We start from the raw sequence: 20,299 nt of genomic DNA, 5'->3' as shown, positions 1-20,299 counted from the left end.
AGGCTTCCATTTTGACCCTGACTTGCTTGAGTTCTAATCCTGAGGGTATACCCATTGAGCTTCCAACCTGTCTCTCTAGAATGCCCTGCTCGATTACAGTAGGTGCAGGTTGGTTTTTCTCCTTGAAAAAACTTCTTTCCTCCTGAACTGCTTGTAGCAAAAGCAGGCCCCTCGATGATCTTTTCTTCCTTCTTCGATGCTGCCCGACGCTTCTTTTCATTGCTAATAATTGAGAAGGCTCTGGTAACAGGTGGTAAAGGATCCGTATTCAAAATTTGAGAACTCATTGACGCATGGACTTCATCCAATCCCATAAGGAATTGATACAAATTTTCTACTTCTTTCTCCTTCGACCGATTTGTTGCAGCATTGCACGTACATTCCAGTCCCTCTGTGTACTCATCAAGTTCATCCCATAACCCTTTAATTAGGGTGTAGTAATCAACAACAAAATTATCTCCTTGTTCAAGTCAGCTAATCTCCTTCTTGAGCAGATATACTCTTTGTGCATTTCCTTATGAGTACCTTTCTTTCAACTCTCTCCACATAACATCGGCATTGTTGATGTAAGCCAAGCTTTTCTGTAGATTTTTATCCAGAGAATTAAAAATCCAAGACACAACCATGTTATTGGCTATATCCAAACGTCAAAATATGCAAAAAGCTAGTCTAGTTGCACAATCGATCCATCGATAAAACCTGTCTTGTTCTTTGCCCTTAGTGCATGCCTTATTGCTTTGGCCCAGGTTGCATTGTTGTCGCCCGTCAAGACAGTTGAGGCCGGAACCAGCTAGGCTCTTGGACTGTCTAATGGGCTGAGATAATCAGGAGGCAAAGGATCCAACGACTTCCTTTCGCCTACAGAGTTCTCTCCGAGAGAACCAACAAAAGATTTCTTTTTAGGTGAATTGTCGATCTCCAATGAAGCATCTGCCATGTCGAAATAGAAGCTCTAAGGTTTAGGCCAGTGAGGCTTTGATACCATGTCAAATATACCAATGTATTGGGCATATTCTCATTTTATTCCTCAACTGATATTATTGATACATATATACAAGCTATGAGATTCCACTCTCCTAAACTGGTTAAGTATATTTCCTAGCATAGATGCATATACATAGAAAGAATCATAACTATACAACGAAGGAACCAATCGCCATAAATACATGATGCACTAATAATTTTAAAGTATATGGCAGCCTCGTGAGGCCAGCACTTGGCCTTTTTTATATTTATATTGATTAGCCAATTGTCCCCCCCCCCCCCCCCCCCCCCCCCCCTCTTTTCTTTTTGGTAGATTTTCTTTTTTATTTGGAGAAGATCTCAATTACTTAGCTCATAATTTGTGTTAACTGATTTTTCTCGACCATATAAGGAGGTTCATAGGCCTAATATAACGAAACAAAACTCCTAATAACTAATAAACGGCCAATGATGGTCTTAACGAATATCGAACCTAAAACCTCATGTTACTAGATAAAAGCATGTGCTACTATACTACACCTCGTTTGATTTGTATTAATTCATTAACTAGTGTGTATATATATATATTTGTATATTATTATATACGTCCACCTCAAGTTCGATTTCCAAAAAGAAAAGGATAAAAGAAAAATCTCCTTCTTAATTAATTTCCTTAAAAGTAAATGGACCAATTGTAGTGATCTATTCCGTGACAAAAGGGAAGTCTTACGAATGGGAGGAAAATATTAAAGGCCTAGACGTCCAACAGTTCGACTAAATCTAACTATTAAATATCGTGAAATTAGATCACCGTTGATGGATAGTAATGAACTGTTAGTGATATGCCCTCAGGGCATAAGATACATAAACTCAAATTTCTAATTTTAAACTCCAAATCATTAATGTGAAGATTCTTTATTTTTTTGTGCCTAATTTATTCTTATTCTAACTTACCTAATTAATCATAAGGGTTAATTGCATCAATGGTACAAAAAGCCTACAAAATGTAACACTTTGGTACAAAATGAATTTTTGGTTAAGATTTAGTCCAAAACGTTCTAAATAGTTGCAATTAGGTACACTCCGTCAATTTCCATATAATGTTATCAGGATTTTCTAACGTGGCTTTCTGACGTGTCAAAAGAGCATCCAAGTGGCTCGAAATTCAAATAATTCTTTTAAAATTTTAATTAAAGTAAATAATAAAATTAAAAAAAAATTCACCTAACCCCCGCCTCTGTTTATGCTCTCCGGAGGTAGCGAAAAGCAGCGGAAGGGAAGGAGCAGACGAAGACGAAGAAGAGGAAGAAGCAGGGGAAGGCGAAAGGGTCATTGCTGGGAAAGGGGGGAATAGTTTATTTTGAATAAACTTTGAAAATCGATTTCTAAGCCACTTCAGATGGGTTTTTGACGCGTTAGAAAATCATGTCAACAAGTCCTGACGGCGTTAGACGGCAGTTGACAAAGCGTACCTAATTGCAATCAATTCGAATGTTTTGTACTAAAACTTAACTAAAAGTTCATTTCATATCAAAATGTTATATTTTGCTAACTTTTTGTACCCTTAGTGTAATTAACCCTATTCAAAATCTTCTTTTTTACCGTATAATGTCTAGCATTTTAATAGGAATATCTTGAATATCTTTTTGGCAAATGACTAGTTTTATAGCCATTTTTTTTAATTCTCCACACAAGATCAAATCCGCATTCGTTCCTCCTAAATTTTCTTTTGAGATTTCACCAAAATATTTTGGCCCCCATTGTTCTCCCAAAAGAGAGTTTGACTTCTCCAATATTTCGTCCAGTAATATCCCGGAAAAAGAATTGAAATGTACGAGCATTTAAAAAAGCAAACCGAAAAAAAATGTTATGATCACCTATATGGATGTTTTGGATCCTATTTCTTTGTAGGAAATTATAGGTGATCACCAGAATATTTCGGTGAAATGCCGAAAGAAAATTTAGATGGAAAAAACATGGATATGATATTGTGTGGAAAATGAAAAAATGGCGGTAAAACTAGTCATTTACTAAATAAATATTCAGGATCTTCCTATTAAAATGATGGATATTATAGGGTTATGGGAGATTAGGATTAATTAGGTAAAATATAATAAGGGCAAATTAGGCACAAAAAATAAAGAATTTTAGCATTAACAATTTGGAGTTTAAAATTGGTAATTTGAGTTTGCTTATTGGATAGAAAAGGAGTAAAATGACAATCTCGTTCCTAAGACATGCAAGTTGCATCAATCGGGTCCCTCAAAGGAAAATTACATTGAATTCGTCATTTGTTATATCAATTCAGTCCTTGATCACATCAATTTGGTCATTGGTTACATCAAATCCATCCTCTACATCCCAACTCGTCCTTGTCGTCATAACTCCGTGAGCCCCAAATGTGTTGATTATCAAAAAGAACCTTCAGACTGTTTTCTAATTAATTTTCATCATCTTTATTTAATTTTTCCCATTTTTTGTGTTTTTTACAGGGTAAATTATAATTAATTAAGTTAAAAACACAAATAAAAATCATTTTAAATTAAATTATTTAAGAAATTATAAAATTAATATAAAATGAAAAATATATACTCCTGACCCATTAGCTTTAGCTTTGACTATTTTTCTATTTTCGTCTACTTTCTATTTTCTTTTCTATTTTCACCTGATACCTTTGGTTTCTTTTATATTTCAATCCTTCAGTAATTTTTACTGTTAATTGAGCTGAGTTGGCCGTCCACATCAGAGAAATGGGTGTATTAATTACACGTGTGCGCATGCATTCTCATTGACCAAACCAGTCCAACTTCATTTGATATTATAGTTATTGCTAGATTAATCATAATTGGAAATTAAATAAGCATTACTTTGTGTATCCCATCTGTATATATAGCTCAACATGAAGAGCAATTAGATTTGACAATGAAACACACGATGATTGCAAAATATAATTCTTGTTTTTCAAATAATAAAACATATTTTTAAAAATTTTAAATGAAAGATTCCATGTGCAACACAAGTGTATTTCTACTAATATTATATATAAAAGAAACAAAGCTTAATATTGTCTTAAGAACCAATTCTCTTTCAGTAATCAGGGTTTCCTTAGGTATAGTCTTAACTCTATTTCCTTCCCATCAATAACGATATAATTCAATTCTTTTCCAATTATAAAGGAAGCCCCACAACAACGAAAAAAAAAAAAAAAGGAAGCCCCACATATTTAGTATAAGAAAATGCAAAGCTAACTAAAAGGGTTGTTTCACTAACAAAATCAAACACATAATTCCAGATGAGATTGTTTATCATTGCACTAAGCCTCTTTCACATCAACAGATATAGTTTGCTTGAGATACGCTTCGGGAATCATTAGGTAGTAAACCTGTTATTCATCAAAAAAGGTAGTACGTAGACCACAGTTGTAGTTAACGGTTAGTGCGGACATACTCGCCCTCATGCGCAATTTAGAGATTTTTATTTCTATTTCTTAGCGGTAAGAGTTACAGTTACCCTTTTTCCCACTTTCTTTTATCGTTTACTAACTTCGTACTTAGTGAAGGTTTCCTTGTGCACTTGGAGTTAAACCATCTAGAGTTGATGTTTGTACTCAGTGAAGGTTCTTTAGAAAACTTGGAGATAACCTTCTCCCGCCGATAATTTCCTTAGTTCATAAGCAGGATCTTGATTTCGCCAGAGGACAATATCGAATACATCCCTGGATGCAAATGGCGGATGAGACACTACTCCTTTCTAATCGTCAGCCATCCGCCCTCGATGGGAATCCTTTCCTAATGATTGACTCGATGATCAGCCATCCACCCTCGATGGGAATCCTTTCCTTAGTTCACCGCTTACTCCAGCAGCAATTGAAAAAAATATCTCAGTGTTTAAGGGCATGTGACAATGTGTAAGCAGAAGTCGCTCTCAGGTTGCACGTGAGGGTAGGTGTTAAAACTATTGGTTCCACATGCAAAAGATGAAAGAATATTTATTGATTTATATGATACTTGAGTACCACCACTTGTCAACTTAAGCTTTTAAATGGAAATGAGTTGAAGTCCGTATAAGTCCAATGCAAATTCAATACTCAGAAATAAAAATAAATAATACAATTCTGGTTCCGTTAGAAAACTATCTGGTTCGGTACGTTGAACATGAATTGTCCAGTTCATGCACAGTTTATACCAGTGCTTGTGCACAAAGGTCCGCATGCCAGCACCGGACCAGTGGAAGAGCCCGATAATAATAATGGACCAGTAGAATTCTGAAATTGAGTTGTGAATTGCTAATTTGTTCAGGAAAATATATCGATTGAAGAATTGTTACTGTCAACGACCCATATCAAACTTCCAAACAAGTACTTCAAGTGGGAAAAATACAAAACTTGCTATAAGATTTGGCTTTGATGTCAGGTTTCTTCCGATCTTATACCACATATCCAAAATATCCGATGCTCTCTCATGCAAATATGACGACTAATTTTTTCGAAAAAAAAGAAACTCTTTGTTAAGGTAATGTTAAGTTGCCTTACAAGGTGTTTGAGTTCTTCTTGGTGTACTGCTGACCAAAAGGGTTGTTCCATTAACAAAATCTAACTCATAATTCTAGACGAGAGCATATAGCATTGTACTGCATTGTATAGTTTGATTTAGATACACTATGGGAATTGTTGACATCATATTTCCGATTTTCTGAAATTAAGGCCCAATTGATGAGATTGAGTTAGATGACCCATTGTAATTTCAGACCGATTAGGTTTTCGGTTCTTTTCGAAGTTAAATTAAAGCTCAACTCGATTGAAGGTTACAATTGGCCCATGAAACCGTGGAAGCCTGATGGAATTTTAGGGCCCAACCCAATTCTGTCAAGGATTAGATGGTAAGATTAGACTTCAGAGATTATCCTAAAATAGTTGATGGAGTGAAGCAGTCACACACGTCCATGAAGATGTGATAACTGACAGAACATGATTTTTGGAGAAACCGACAGAAGTGGAGAAGCAGCGTAAGACTTGGTCATCTGATGGCAAGCAGTTATTGCACGATCAAACTTCCACATTCGTCAACTGTCAGAAGTACGAAGAACATGGATGTTACCGTGGATAGGGGCTTGGCTGCTTCGTAAATACCAGGCTTGGGAGATCAGAAGAGGCTCACACATATCGACTCATCAGAAGCTCTGTCAAAATGTTCATGCGGTTTCTTTCTTTCAACTAGTCCATCTAGTTCCTTGTACGTACTATCCTTAGATTTTCTACATCCTGTTTAGTTTGTAATCATCGTTCTTTCCCTTCAGTTCATTGTCCAGACTTCTTTCGGTTAATGCAAATTTAGTTTCTTTAATTCTTCAATGTTCTAAGTCCTTTTTCTTTCAAGCAAGGCACCGAACCATCCATCGTCATCTGATTAGAAGTTAGATTTTAGTATTCAATTTCTCTCGAAACCAACTGTCTCTAGCAAGCCCATGTTTTTTCACAAACTGGAATCATTAGGTAGTAGACCACGATTATAGTTAAACATTACCAATGAAGTACAAGAAAGTGTCTAATGCAGATATACTCGCCCTCACTCGCAACTTAGAACTTTTGATTTCTATTCCGATACCGTTTTCCGACTTTCTTTTATCATCTACTAACTCTGTACTTAGTGAAGGTTCTTTCGTGAACTTAGAAGGTTGAGTTGATGTTTGTACACAGTGAAGGTTCTTGCTTAAACTGGGAGTTAACCTTCCCACATTGATAATTTCCTCGGTTCATAAGAAATTCGTTTCTGTTTCCACTTCAACCTCGTAGCCTTTAGAAGACAATACTGAATTCCTTTCTGGCCGGAATTGGTGGATGAGACACCACTCCTCTCCGATCATCAGTTATCCGTCTTCGATGAGAATCCTTTCCTAAATGTTGACTCGATGTTCGAGCAGTGTATAGGCGAGTTCGGTTGGGCCCAGCTCGCCCAGGCCATGCTGGCATCCCTCGCGTGGTTCTTTGATGCCCAGCAGACCTTCATCAGCATGTTCACTGACTCGGACCTCTCGTCGAGCTGTACGGACCCCAACAGGTGCGTCTTCGCACCTTTTATGGCTCATGGGCCACGATTGAGGCCAAGGGCTTACCTGCGACTTCCTTCTTCGTGGGGTGCCTCCTCGGGGGGCTAACCCTGGCCACACTGGCTGACTTTTCCCTCAGTCGCCGCAACCTCCTCCTCCTATCATGCTTTCTCCAGCATCATATGGCCATACGCAACACTCTGTTTTGTCTGCGGGTTCGGGCTGGCAGCCATCGGGACGTGTGCTCTCATGTTATCAATGGAACTCGTGAGGAGAAGGTGGCAGGGCATGGTGGGAATGATGGGGTTCCTCGTGTTCACGCTTGGGTTTCTCTCACTTCCCATGGGGACCGCCATCCCTGCACTATTGTATTGCGGGTTGGTCTATTTCTTTGTTCATGAGTCCCTGAGGTATACTGTCGATGAATCTCGATTCTCCTTAAATTCACGTGCAAATTTTATAAATTGATACCGAGTGCCCACTTTTTGTAATTTTTGCTTGTCGGGATTACATATTAAGTGCACTTTCATACCTGAACTGACAGATGGCTACTCGTTAAAGGACAAAAGGAAGAAGCCATCCGAATCCTAAAGAGCATCGCCCCGCCAGAGCAGCACTCCCGCCTGACTTCCGGCTTCTCTTATGTATCTGCCTCCCTTGATAATGCTTCGAGTCCCTCAACAACTGCCGTCAGCCTCTTCTCCGCAATGAAGCTGCTTCTGACGAGGCGGTGGGCCTTGCTCCGCATCTCCTCGGTTGGGCTCAGTAAGATCTAATATGGGATGCCATTACGGCTCACCAGCATCTCTTTCAACCTGTAAATCAACGTCACCTTCAATGGCCTCGCGGAGCTCCTCTCGATCGTCACAACTATGCTTCTTTTCCCCAAGCTCAACCGCAGGCTCTTTCTCCTCGTCCTCACCACCCTCAGTGTGGTGGTCAGCACTATCTGCATCCTCCAGGGCGAGGTTTGGGAGCGGTTGCAGCTAGTGTTTGAGCTGACCTCGTATGCAAGCAGCTGCATGGCCATGTGTGCACTGCTCATATACACCTTAGAGCTGTTCCCAACTTGCGTGAGGAACTCTGCACTCTCAATGGTGAGGCAGGCCAACGTGCTCGGCCGCAGGGCCTTCAGCCCTGTCCTAGTGGAGGCTGGGGGTGCCTCAGGCGGGGCCCTCTCATACGGGGTAACAGGGGCAGTGGTCGGGATCTGCCGGCTCTTCACAGCATGTCTGCCGGAGACCCAAGGAGGTACACTGTGCGACACAATGGAGGAGGAGGAACTGAAGACAGCAGAGGAGCGATTTCCAGTCATCGGCATTAACCCTTGCATAGAGTTGCTGTTAGAAAATACCATAATTTTATCCATACAGTATCAGGTGTGTCAATAAGGGAAAGATATAGGGGATAACGTACGACTTGCTCACGAGCTGGTCAAGGGACATAAAAGGCATGGTGTAAGCCCTAAGTGTGTCATCAAGGCAGATATTATAAGGGCGTTTGACTTGGTTGAGTGGAGATTCCTTCTTAACATACTCAGAGTCATTGAAGTCCCGTCGCAATTTCACTCGCTGGACTGAAGTATGTACCACAGGAGCTATGTATTCCATCTTGGCTAATGGAAGTCTTGAAGGCTATTTCAAGGGTAAGAAGGGTGCCCAACGAGGAGAGCCCATCTTTCCCTTTCTTTTCGTTATCGCTAATGAGGTTCTTTCAGCTCTTAACTGCAGCAGCAGAAAAGGGTCATATTTCCTATCATCCCAATTGCTCCAAAGTCCAGATAACACATCTGGGGTTTGCCGATGACTTGCTGGTTTTTATGAAGGGACCTATCACATCTATGCAGTCTCTTCTCTAGGTTTTCCATCAGGTTTATCTTATGTCAGGCTAATAGAAGATTAAGAAAGAGAGAATGAAAGGGCAAACCAAAGTTGTTCTATTCACTGTATTGTGCTGCTTTAATACATACAGAGGTCTATGTATACAGAGAAAGAATGCTCACAAATGGTATTGAATAAATACATTCTGATTTCCTAAAGCAGAGTAAGATATTGGCTACGAGGTATCACTGGGATCAGTGGAATCCTTTCCTTCAATAAGGTTTGAAATTAAATCCGAACAAAACTGTGACTTTTACTGTTGGAATGGATCATAATCTTGTTCACTGATTGCTTCTCGCTACTGGTTCTAAACATGGAGACCTGCCAGTTAGATGCCTTGGGGTTCCATTCATACCGATAGACTAACTATAGGGGTTGCAAGCCTCTCACCAGAAGGATCTCACAAAGAATCAATACTCGGGCTGCTAAAAAGTCCATATATGGGTTCAGAAACACCAAAAAGGTCATCAGCCGCAGTCATGGTTAGGCAGGAGTAGCTAACAGCATATCAGCATATGGGCCTCATAGTTATTTCTATGAACCAAAACGGACATATTATATGCCCGGGCGAATTATGCGAATGATGAATGTAAAGCAGATTATACTTTTTTTTTCAACCGAAATGATGAATATGCATATTAAGATAAATGTTGCTGCTATATGTATCAGGACCAATCCTCATCAAAGTGCTTAGGATATCATATTATCTCGCGATCCGAAATTTCAGCGGAGTTTCCCCTAAATTTCCTCGATATCCATTATCACATAAACTATTCATATAAAAACTTACTTTCCATAAACTTCCAAATGTATATAACCAATCCAACAAGCTCTAACATGTATATAAATCCCAAGAGAGTACTTTTTTCTCATCTACATCACTAAACAAACTAAACAAAAGTTTTAGGTCGTAACACATTTATAGCATTTTATGAGAAATTACAACTTGTACTATGAGTGGGTCTAACTGCAAAAATCATTCACGCCGATCCCCGATGTTCAAAAAAAATTATCCTATGCCGCTAGTCTAGCTCCTAGCTCATCTAAAAAAATTATATGCAAAAGCTATGAGTTGCATCTTAGTGAGTACTATATTTTAAAGTAAAATGAACTATTAAATGAATATTAATCCTTAATTAACTATATATATATATATCCAAAAATTATTCGCATATTCTAATCCATCAACTAGTACCTACCAATTAACAATATTTGTCCATAAAATATTTTATATCTCACAAACGAACGTTTACAAAACTCAACATTTTATATAAGTCAAGTAAAATTCCGCCATAATATCATAACATGCCCTTAATTCACTATCGCGTAATAATTTCATTCAATATGTACAATATATACAAGTACTTCATAGTGTCCAAGCTCTAGCAATCACATACATGACATGCAGCTCAATTTCGCATAATCATCAAATACCCATCAAGTCAGCATTTCATAGCAAATCACAACATTTCATAGCAAGCAGTCAACAGATCACCACGCACTTAAGTCTATTTAGAATACATTCAAACAAGATCAACCATCACCGTATCCAATCTCAATCAATTGCAACAAAAAATTATAACACCACTCAAACAATATAGGTAGAGGGTCGCATTTCCTTGCTACAAGTTAAGAAGGTACCATAACCCTGCAGTTCTCACTCATATCATCCTCAACTCCCAATACCCATATCTTATAAGCGAAGGCTGCCTATTAACATCTGACAATAAGAGTTGACCACCATTTATATTACGCTCGGTCTAGAGGTCGATCAGGCCCTTATTTCTATTCCGTCGGGTCCAACAACAGATCTGGCCCTTACTTATATTCCGCCGGGTCCAGCGGCCGATCAAAGCCCTATTTGTATTCCGCTAGGTTAGCGGCCAATCAGTCTCCTATTTGTATTACGCCGAGTCCAGTGGCCGATCTGGCCCATTTTGTAATCTGCCAGGTCCAGCGGTCCCATGGTTATAGTCAAACAACATCACAAGCATAATAAACTGCAACCATGTCATCTCACTTCATATATTCATACCAAATTGTTATTTCCAAATTATCACAATATTTCCTTTAATAATACTCCATAAAATTTGTATTCATATAATATATATATATATAAATATCATTTCACAAGGGAATATAGTACTCACAGATAACTCCAAGAAATATAGCTCACTGGGTCGAGCCTTCAGAGTGCAAGAATTCAGTCTCCTCGATCCTTATGATTTGCAAATATAAAATTTAGAGAATAATTAACAAGTGTTTTTACCTATCCCTTTCGGGTTTCGACTAACTCGCCAAATGGGGCATGCTTTAAATGATATGCATAACTCAGATTATATTGACTTGCCTCATATGTATATGAGATGTCCATATCAGATAACACCTCGAAATCACTCTATGGGAGCATATCGAAACATAGAAATGGCACTTCAGGTGGCTAAGAACATTTATTAGGAAAAAAATAAAAATGCAATGGAACTTTAGAAAAGAAGTCCAATTCTTCACCTCATAACCAAAACAACATCTTATCTCCCTATAATCTCTAGGCATAACTCCAAGCATATCGAGCTCAATTACCATAGTGAGAGGAAATTAACAAACTATCCAAACACACCAATCAACAACTCTCACATGCATACCAGCATAAACACCCAATTCCAACATTCATGCGCACCCCAATTAGCATTCACAGCAAGGAAATTCCCTCAATCACCATTCTCCAGTTTATGAGGCTGAAAGTAACTGATTTCGTAGAACCCACTCGCATAGAACCTACTTCTATCATCTAACTCTAACCTCAGCTGAAACGGACCTAAAACGAGCCATCCTCCACACTAACACTTAGTACATACGAATGTCTAAACCATGGAAGGATCAACTTACAAATCAAGAACTCCAAACTTAGTCTCTCTCTCTGTTCCTTCTTTGTTTTCCCCCCGCAACAAAACATAACAAGAAAGAAAAAAGAAAGAAGTAGATGGCGGTGGAAATGGGGTGGTCTCAAGACCACGTGGAGCCCATCCCACCTTTTTTTTTAATTAATGCTCCAGCCACAAACATATAATATATATATATATATATATAAAAGCATATGTATGTATATGTATGCATGTTTGAAAAAAATATGCTGAGTCTCACATATTACTAGATACCTCTGTTTTATTTTTTATTTTTTGAAAACATATGAAATATGATATCTACATCAGGCCGCCTGCCATTGATGATTGGCCTTTCAGTGGCATGGCATGGCCAGATCATGGCCGGGCGAAGCCCATTCCTTGACACCCACAAGGTCTGTCAATAATGTTGAGCAATCACTCTTGGCCTTCCTTCTTTGAAGAACTCTGCTTGATGAGATCTAATGCCTAAAAATCATTGGATAGTCGACCGCAGTGAATAGTGACTCAGAGCAGTTGATGATTCAGATGGGCTCAAGTAAAAAAATAATATTGCTGCTAACACAGAAGGCAACAGCCAAAGAGAGTAATTAAGGTCGTCAGGTACAACCAGTGTCTATACCAATGGCAAAAGCAACGAAACTCTAGTACTATGAGTCTCGGGAATCAAGCTTTACAATCGTATGGTGATTTTCTACACCCAGAAGAATGTTAACAATATTCTGATATATATAGGTTCTACAATCTGTTCTTATGTATACAACCGCATGCGACTGCTGATTGGCAGGCGGCATATAGGACAGTTCCGCACCCTTGGTCCGCACTCCCTACAAGTCTGCAACCGATATCATATAGCAAAAGCCTCAGGCAGGAAACAATGGAGAAGGTAGACACTTACAAAGTGGGAGGAAAATTTCGAGCAGCTCACCATGTGACCGCAGCCAAATGCCATGTCCTTGCGATTTGTCAGGCAAATAGGACAGGCCTGTGCATGGAACCGCATAGAACTCAACTAACATGCCTAGATTTTGTAATTGTAGATCGAGGGCAGCAGCTTGGTGAAAATATAAAATGACAATTGTCGAGATGTCATCGTTAATGTGTTTGTGTTACCTGGTTCTGATCGTCTGCTGTGGTGGCTGAAGGGTTGCTTGGTTCACGAGTAAGGACGGTTTGTGGACGGTGAGGAACAGGAGGAGGGCGTGGATTTATCCTCTTAGCTTTCCCCGTAACACGGCTTATATCCCGGAAAGCAGAATGTTGAGCAATATACTATTAAGTACTGAATGAATGGGTAAGTTTAGCTCTGAGTTAAATGCGAACAGGAATCCGTATGTTTTGATCACAATGAAACTGGTATCTGAAATTTTACCATAGTGTACTATCTCCAAAAATTTTCGATCTTTCAGCTCTGCAGAAATGCCGATTTATGGTGCGCTTTCCGACCACATAATGAAAATTACTCGATTTTCAATAGCCTCGGCATTGGCAAAAACTTCGGCTGTGGAAAAAAGCTTTTTTGAGGAGCTGAGAGTGGAAAAAGGACGCGGTCCATACCCAAGAATGCGGAGTTCCGTGACTGCTTTATACTGAAATGGGATCTCCATGAGAGCAGCAAGAGCAAATGAAGCTTCCTTCTCGGATTGCGTTCCACTTCTCAACATAATACTGGTGAAATTGACAAACTGCTCCCATGCAAAAAATGGTGTTCAATAAGGAATGAAATAGATGGAAAGGAATGATTTCCCTTGAAATTTGTAGTCTTAACAATTTCAGTACCTGAAAATTATCAAAATCACGGGCGGGGATCTTGTCATCGAACTTCTTCGTGTCATCCCACGGTCCATCACCCACTCCAACAAGGACTATAGAAAGCGGATATGAACTGGGAATTGAGTACATTGGCATAAGCGTTATCAGTTCTGGAAACTCATAATTGGTCTGCTGTATAATTCTTTGTTGTTGTTTTCTCGAAGATACCTCGCAGTCACGATTGATTGGATCGTCCTTTCTTCTTGTGGACTCAGTTCCCCATCCTGAGTATCAACGCTCCTTGTAACCTAGAGTAAGGAAACTGAATTTTATGCCAGAACATGTGACCATGCATTTGACCAGTGAGGCATGGCAATTTCATTTTTACGGGAAAATTATGCGTATCTCCGTGCTCACAGGACCTGGTCATGGACCGAGGAGGCTTGAAATCTTTCTCCCCTGGCCTAGCCATTTTGGTTTGGCAAGGTTTGTCTAACTAATAATGCACTTTAATTTATTATTGTACGATCTACTCCTCAATGACTGTACGGAATTGGAAGGAATTGCAGTTCGACCTGACCATCAGCAATAATGACCAATACATGAAACTGCCCGCCACTTCTCTCCACAATGTCGACTGCCGCCTCAACCACTGGTCCGTATGATGTCGGTCCTAACCACAATAGACAAAATATCTCAGATATGCTTAAATGAAGGGAAAACAGAAACTACATCCTGCCAAAGAAACTTATAACCAACCTGCAAGTCTCAAATTCGGAACGATCCGTCTGTAGCAGGTCAAAACTTCTTCGAATCCGTGGCAAGGAGAATGATCACTGTGAAAGCTGAAGACCTCTTGATCGTGGGTTGTGGCTACAGTGAGGCCAGGAAACCGATAAACATGGACCATGAAAATAGCAACTGAAGGGGCATAGTCACTGATTGGAGGCTTGGAGAGTACCGTCACCGAAGCCAAAACACGGGATTAAGTTGTCCTCATCGAATGGAGCCAAAGTCTTGCCAATGACTGAGATGGCGCTCTCATACGGATTTGGGGTATTTCCAATAGTGTGTAAGCTCCGGTTCCCAAACGAAGCTTTGCCTTCTCAATGAAAACATCAATGCATTGGCAGAAAACAAAAAAAAAACAAAAAAAAAAAAGAAAAAAAAAAGAAGGAAAAGACAATTAGCATATCAAGTTATTCCCTTTCACCAGAAATCTTCTAAGCCAAGTGGGATCGCATATCCTCCCCAGCTGTACAGCGCAAGTCATCATCAAAATGCAAAACCACAAACCTGTCCACTCATTGCTTTTCGTAAAATCAATTCCGACAATGAGATTAGATGACTCCAGTCCCGCTTCTCTCAAGGCGGCAGTAACCTGCATAAGTAAAAAGGCCATTCTTAGTAGCAAAACAATTTCAGAGCTCGGATGTGAAAGAAGACTATTGGCAGAACAGGTATAGAAAGGTTGATGATATTATTTAGAACATCAAGAGTAAAATGCAGCATGCCGCATAGTGCCCATCCTAAGCCAGATGCAGCTGTGATGATTCATATTCAATTATCATAATGAAGCCATTCGATTCTGAAAAAAGGGAGCACGCAGATGCCGGTAAGTAACCAAGAATATGACCCCTGTTCCGCTTTGACAACAGGAACGAGATGCCCCCGTGACTATCGTTCCTCCTAGTAAAATTATCCTAATTTGGACTGAATTATCGGCGCAGAAGAGGAACAAAGAAAATAGACTAAAATTGTAAGATAAAAGGCATAATGATCCATGTCAGTAACTTTTCCGCTATATGTACGTGACTGCCTGGTTGAATACCTGAACCCAAGCGAGACCCCGCTCTCTTAACCACCAACAGCACACGAATCTTCCACAAGGCGATCTTGTGCTGAGAATTAGAATGGGCAATTAATTTAAATTCAGATACCCAGCCAGAACACCTGATCAAGGGAAGTGAAGTTGTCGGCAATGAAGGAGTATTTTTTCTTTGTAGCACTCCTCCTGTGATTCTGGACCTCTTCCTTTGACATAGTGCGTTGGGACGGCAGCGGCAACGGCACTCTGGTCTGGCTGGAATTGGTCGTCGCAGGGTGTTGCCAGGTGTAGACTTGGGTGCGTTGCTTGAGGTAGGAGAAGATGCTACCCATCTCGTTTCGCTCGGAGAGAGAGAGATTGGAGTATTGAAGAAGAAAGAAAAGGGATCGGATGCTTTCGTAGAGATTAAGGCTTAGTAGATGAAAAAGATGCTAAAGGCGACAGTGAAAGAGGGGGAGAGAGAGAGAGAGAGAGAGACAGACAGACAGACGGACAGGGAGAACCCTGTAAAGATGGATGACCGTTTCTTTCCCGCCAATAATTAAATTTTCTCTTTTTCAAAGATGACCTATGCGTCAACACGGAAACCGTGTCTTTTGCATTCTCCTGGTATCACGTTTGGTACGTTTGGTGCTATGGAATGAAAAAGTATACGAAAGTAGGATAATGATCTACTTTGTGCACAACCTCCGTCTCAGTTCATCTCAGGCAAAACGAAAGTATGATGAGTTTGAGGCAATAAATACGAAAGTATTTAGCTTGCTCTATCATCTCAGAAAATATGATATCGAATCCAATCAGTGGATGCTGCTCTTCATCAGTAGCATATGATGAGTTTGAGGCCATAAATTCAAGACCTGAAATATAATCACCAGCTCTGTTGAGATTCCACGTAATATGAAATGAAGGTGAAAATAGAAAGGCCAAAATTACCCCTCACTATTTATCTTTCGCCAACACCCCATTGCTTGAGAGCAACAATACATGCTAATGTTGATAACAGAGCATCCTTCATCAACAAATGGTGGCGATCAGGAAGTCCCCAAGAACCGTCCAATAATTGGTTGTTTAATAACCAATTTACACATTGAGGGAATCGAGCAGTCTGAATGGAACTTGTAGAGGGGACCATAGCGACCCAAGCAGTGTCATATGCAGATACAGACAGCTGGACCTTATCGAACATCTTCCTAATATGCATTTTACTTCCTTCAAAGAGCTACATGAATCAAAACAGATGTTCTTCTCTCATTCTACTTGTTATCAACTACATAAAAGAATTTTGAGCAAAGCAGAACGCGGGGTAGGCCAGCAGGAAACTCTTACCGAAATGCCGACGTTGGACTTCGTGGCTACTTTCTTCCCCAGGTCAGAACCGACTGCCTCTGACGAGGAAATAGATACAAAGAGAATAAACAGCAGAGAAAGCAGAAGAAAACTGGGAAAAACAAAGTAAGACAGTACTGATATATTCAAATGGCATATCAGGTGGAAACTGCCGATTCACTATTGCCTAGACATCTAATCTCAGTCATAAGAACCTGACTACAACTAAAGAAAAGATGAACAAATAAACGGAGGCCCATACTCCGTAATGATTTCCGAGGCTTTGAATGGTGCAGCATCGCATCCATTTCGTCAGAAATGAGAGTTCTTTCACCAAGACCACAAATTAAATTTGTCCTCCCATCCCATGTTTAATCTACTATATGCCTCCCTCCATATATCTAATAAATAAATATGGGAAAATTGTTCTAGGTCAGTATTATGAACGTAGTTTTATCAGTCCTAATCCCGGGCACTCTTATTCACCTCCAGATATCCTCTACAAGCGACATTAATCCCCATTAAGATCACATTGTCCCACCCGACACCCGACAAGTAACATTCATCACAATAACTCCAACAAATTGAACAGAGAGAACCGCACTATGATAGAACATAAAAAGTTGACAGAGATCAAGCAGCAGCACGATCTGCGTCTCACGCTACAACAATTGTTCCGTCCTGTATCAGTGAATTCGATCACTCCCTCATCCCACACCAGGGCAAACAGAAAAATTTATCATTTGATGCGATCAGGCAATGAGCTGTGAAGCTAATAAAGGAAGACCAGAATAGTTGATGGAGTGAAGCAGTTACGCACGTTCATGAAGATGTGATAACTGACAGAACATGATGTTTGGAGAAACTAACAGAAGTGGAGAAGAAGTTGCGTAAGACTTGGTCATTGATGGCATGCAATTATTGCACGATGAAACTTCCACATTCGTCAACTGTCAGAATCAGAAGTACGGAGAACGTGGATGTTACTGTGGACAGGGGCTTGGCTGCCCTATAAAATACCAGGCTTGGGAGATCAGAAGAGGCTCACACATATCGACTCATTAGAAGCTCTGTCAAAATGTTCATGCAGTTTCTTGCTTTCAACTAGTCTATCTAGTTCCTTGTATGTACGATCCTTTAGATTTTCAGCATCCTGTTTAGTTTCTAATCATCGTTCTTTACCTTCAGTTCATTGTATAGACTTCTTTCGGTTAATGCAAATTTAGTTTCTTCGATTCTTCAATGTTCTAAGTCCTTTTTCTTTCAATCAAGGCATCGAGCCATCCATAGAAGTTAGATTTGAGTATTCAATTTCTCTCGAAACCAACCGCCTCTGACACGCCCGCGTTTTCTCGCAAACATGAATCATTAGGTAGTAGACCACAATTATAGTTAAACGTTACCAATGAATTACAGAAAAGTGTAATGCAGAGACACTCGCCATTAATCGCAATTTAGAAATTTTGATTTCTATTCCAATACCTTTTTCCGACTTTCTTTTATCATCTACTAACTCTGCACTTAGTGAAGGTTCTTTCGTGAACTTGGAGTTAACCTTCTTGAGTTGATGTTTGTACTCAGTGAAGGTTCTTCCTCAAACTAGGAGTTAACCTTTGCACATTGATAATTTCCTCGGTTCATAAGAAGATACTCGTTTTGGTTTCCACTTCAACCTTGTAGCCTTTAGAAGACAATGCCAAATTCCTGTCTGGCCGGAATACTTTCTGACCGGAATTGGCGGATGAGACACCACTCCTCTCCGATCATCAGTCATCCGTCTTCGATGAGAATCCTTTCCTAACCATTGACTCGATGATTGAGCAGTGTATAGGCGAGTTCAGTCGGGCCCAGCTCACCCCAGGCCATGCTGGCATCCCTTGCGTGGTTCTTTAACGCCCAGCAGACCTTCATCAGCATGTTCACTGACTTGGACCTCTCTTGAGTTGTACGGACCCCACTAGGTGCGTCTCCGATCTATGCGGACCTTTTAATGGCTCATTTGCCATGGATGAGGCCAAGGACCACACCTCGGTGGTATTAGAGTGGGGCCTAAAGCACGCGATGCAGCTCATCAATGGCTGACCTGCGACTTCCTTCTCCGTGGGGTGCCTCCTTGGGGGGCTAACCCTGGCCACACTGGCTGACTCTTCCCTCAGCCGCCGCAACCTCCTCCTCCTGTCATGCTTCACCATGGCTGTTTCTAGCCTCCTCATTGCTTTCTCCAGCTGCATATGGGCATACGCAGCACTCCGTTTTGTCTGTGGTTCGGGCGGTCAGCCATCGGGACGTGTGCTCTTGTGTTATCAACAAAAACTCGTGAGGAGACGGTGGCGGGGCATGGTGGGAATGATGGGGTTTCTCGTGTTCACGCTCGGGTTTCTCTCGCTTCCGGTGATTGCATATGCCAGTCGAGGCGATCGGGGAGGGACCTCTATCTGTGGACCTCCATCCCTGCACTATTGTATTGCAGGTTGGTCTATTTCTTTGTTCGTGAGTCCCTGATGTACGCTGTCATGAATCTCGATTCTCCTTAAATTCACGTGCTAATTTTATAAATTGATAGCGAGTGCCCACTTTTTGTAATTTCTGCTTGTCGGGATTACATATTAAGTGCACTTTCATACCTGCACTGACAGATGGCTACTCGTTAAAGGACAAAAGGAAGAAGCCATCCGAATCCTAAAGAGCATCGCCCCGCCAGAGCAGCACTCCCGCCTGACTTCCGGCTTCTCTTATGTCGCTGCCTCCCTTGATAATGATCCGAGTCCCTCAACAACTGCCGTCAGCCTCTTCTCCGCAATGAAGCTGCTTCTCACGAGGCGGTGGGCCCTGCTCCGCATCTCCTCGGTGTCGGCAGTTGGGTTTGGGCTCGGTATGGTCTAATATGGGATTCCATTAGGGCTCACTGGCATCTCCTTCAACCTGTACATCAGCGTCACCTTCAATGGCCTCACGGAGCTCCTCTTGATCGTCACAACTATGCTCCTCTCATACGGGGTGACAGAGGCAGTGGTCGGGATCTGTTGGTTCTTCGCAGCATGTCTGCCGGAGACCCAAGGAGGTACACTGTGCGACACAATGGAGGAGGAGGAACTGAAAACAGCAGAGGAGTGGTTCCAGTCATCAGCATTAACCCTTGTATAGAGTTGCTGTTAGAAAATACCATAATTTTATCCACAGTATCAGGTGTGTCAATAAGGGAGAGATATAGGGGATGATGTACGACTTGCTCACGAGCTGGTTGAGGGATATAAAAGGAATGGTGTAAGGCCCAAGTGTGCCATCAAGGCAGATATTATAAAGGCGTTTGACTCGGTTGAGTGGAGATTCCTTCTTAACATACTCAGAGTCATTGAAGTCCCGTCGCAATTTCATTTGCTGGACTGAAGTATGTATCACAGGAGCAATGTATTCCATCTTGGCTAATAGAAGTCTTGAAGCCTATTTCAAGGGTAGGAAGGGTGCCCAACGGGGAGATCCCATCTATCTTTTCAGTATCGCGAATGAGATTCTTTCAGCTCTTAACTGCAGCAGCAGAAAAGGGTCATATTTCCTATCATCCCAATTGCTCCAAAGTCCAGTTAACGCATCTGGGGTTTGTTGAT

General features: G+C 40.8%; 1 protein-coding gene and 2 pseudogenes across 2 annotated transcripts; 2 read left to right on the top strand and 1 right to left on the bottom strand.

Moving 5' to 3' along the window:
- The first annotated feature begins 6,870 nt into the window (after positions 1-6,870).
- LOC116188841 lies at positions 6,871-7,784 on the top strand (annotated as a pseudogene).
- Positions 7,785-12,317: 4,533 nt separating this feature from the next.
- Positions 12,318-15,763, bottom strand: LOC116215977 (E3 ubiquitin-protein ligase RGLG4). 2 transcript variants are annotated; one of them, XM_031551820.1, is made up of 11 exons: positions 15,494-15,763; positions 14,837-14,921; positions 14,502-14,642; positions 14,300-14,413; positions 14,116-14,213; positions 13,769-13,848; positions 13,568-13,673; positions 13,346-13,473; positions 12,902-13,025; positions 12,687-12,773; positions 12,318-12,623 (listed from the first exon to the last, which is right to left on the bottom strand). In XM_031551820.1, the coding sequence occupies exons 1-11, from the start codon at positions 15,698-15,700 to the stop codon at positions 12,540-12,542; spliced, it is 1,254 nt and encodes a 417-aa protein (XP_031407680.1). In that variant the 5' UTR covers positions 15,701-15,763; the 3' UTR covers positions 12,318-12,539. The 2 variants fall into 2 exon arrangements, with proteins under 2 accessions (XP_031407680.1, XP_031407681.1); XM_031551821.1 differs by having other exon boundaries at positions 12,717-12,773; positions 15,494-15,761.
- A 1,992-nt stretch (positions 15,764-17,755) lies between these two features.
- On the top strand, positions 17,756-20,138 carry LOC116215976 (annotated as a pseudogene).
- Positions 20,139-20,299: the final 161 nt, after the last annotated feature.

Source organism: Punica granatum, chromosome 8, assembly GCF_007655135.1.
Source record: "Punica granatum isolate Tunisia-2019 chromosome 8, ASM765513v2, whole genome shotgun sequence".
Lineage (NCBI taxonomy): Eukaryota > Viridiplantae > Streptophyta > Magnoliopsida > Myrtales > Lythraceae > Punica > Punica granatum.
Note: the sequence above shows the minus strand (reverse complement) of the source record. Positions and strands in the feature narration are given on the sequence as shown.

What these genes read in the sequence shown, in the direction of transcription:
- LOC116215977 (XM_031551820.1), bottom strand. Translation starts at nt 15,700, where the DNA reads ATGGGTAGCATCTTCTCCTACCTCAAGCAACGCACCCAAGTCTACACC. An exon ending in TCCGAATTTGAGACTTGCAG is followed by an intron (nt 14,214 to 14,299) that starts GTTGGTTATAAG and finishes TATTGTGGTTAG; the next exon opens with GACCGACATCATACGGACCA. An exon ending in CAGCAGACGATCAGAACCAG is followed by an intron (nt 12,774 to 12,901) that starts GTAACACAAACA and finishes TTCCATGCACAG; the next exon opens with GCCTGTCCTATTTGCCTGAC.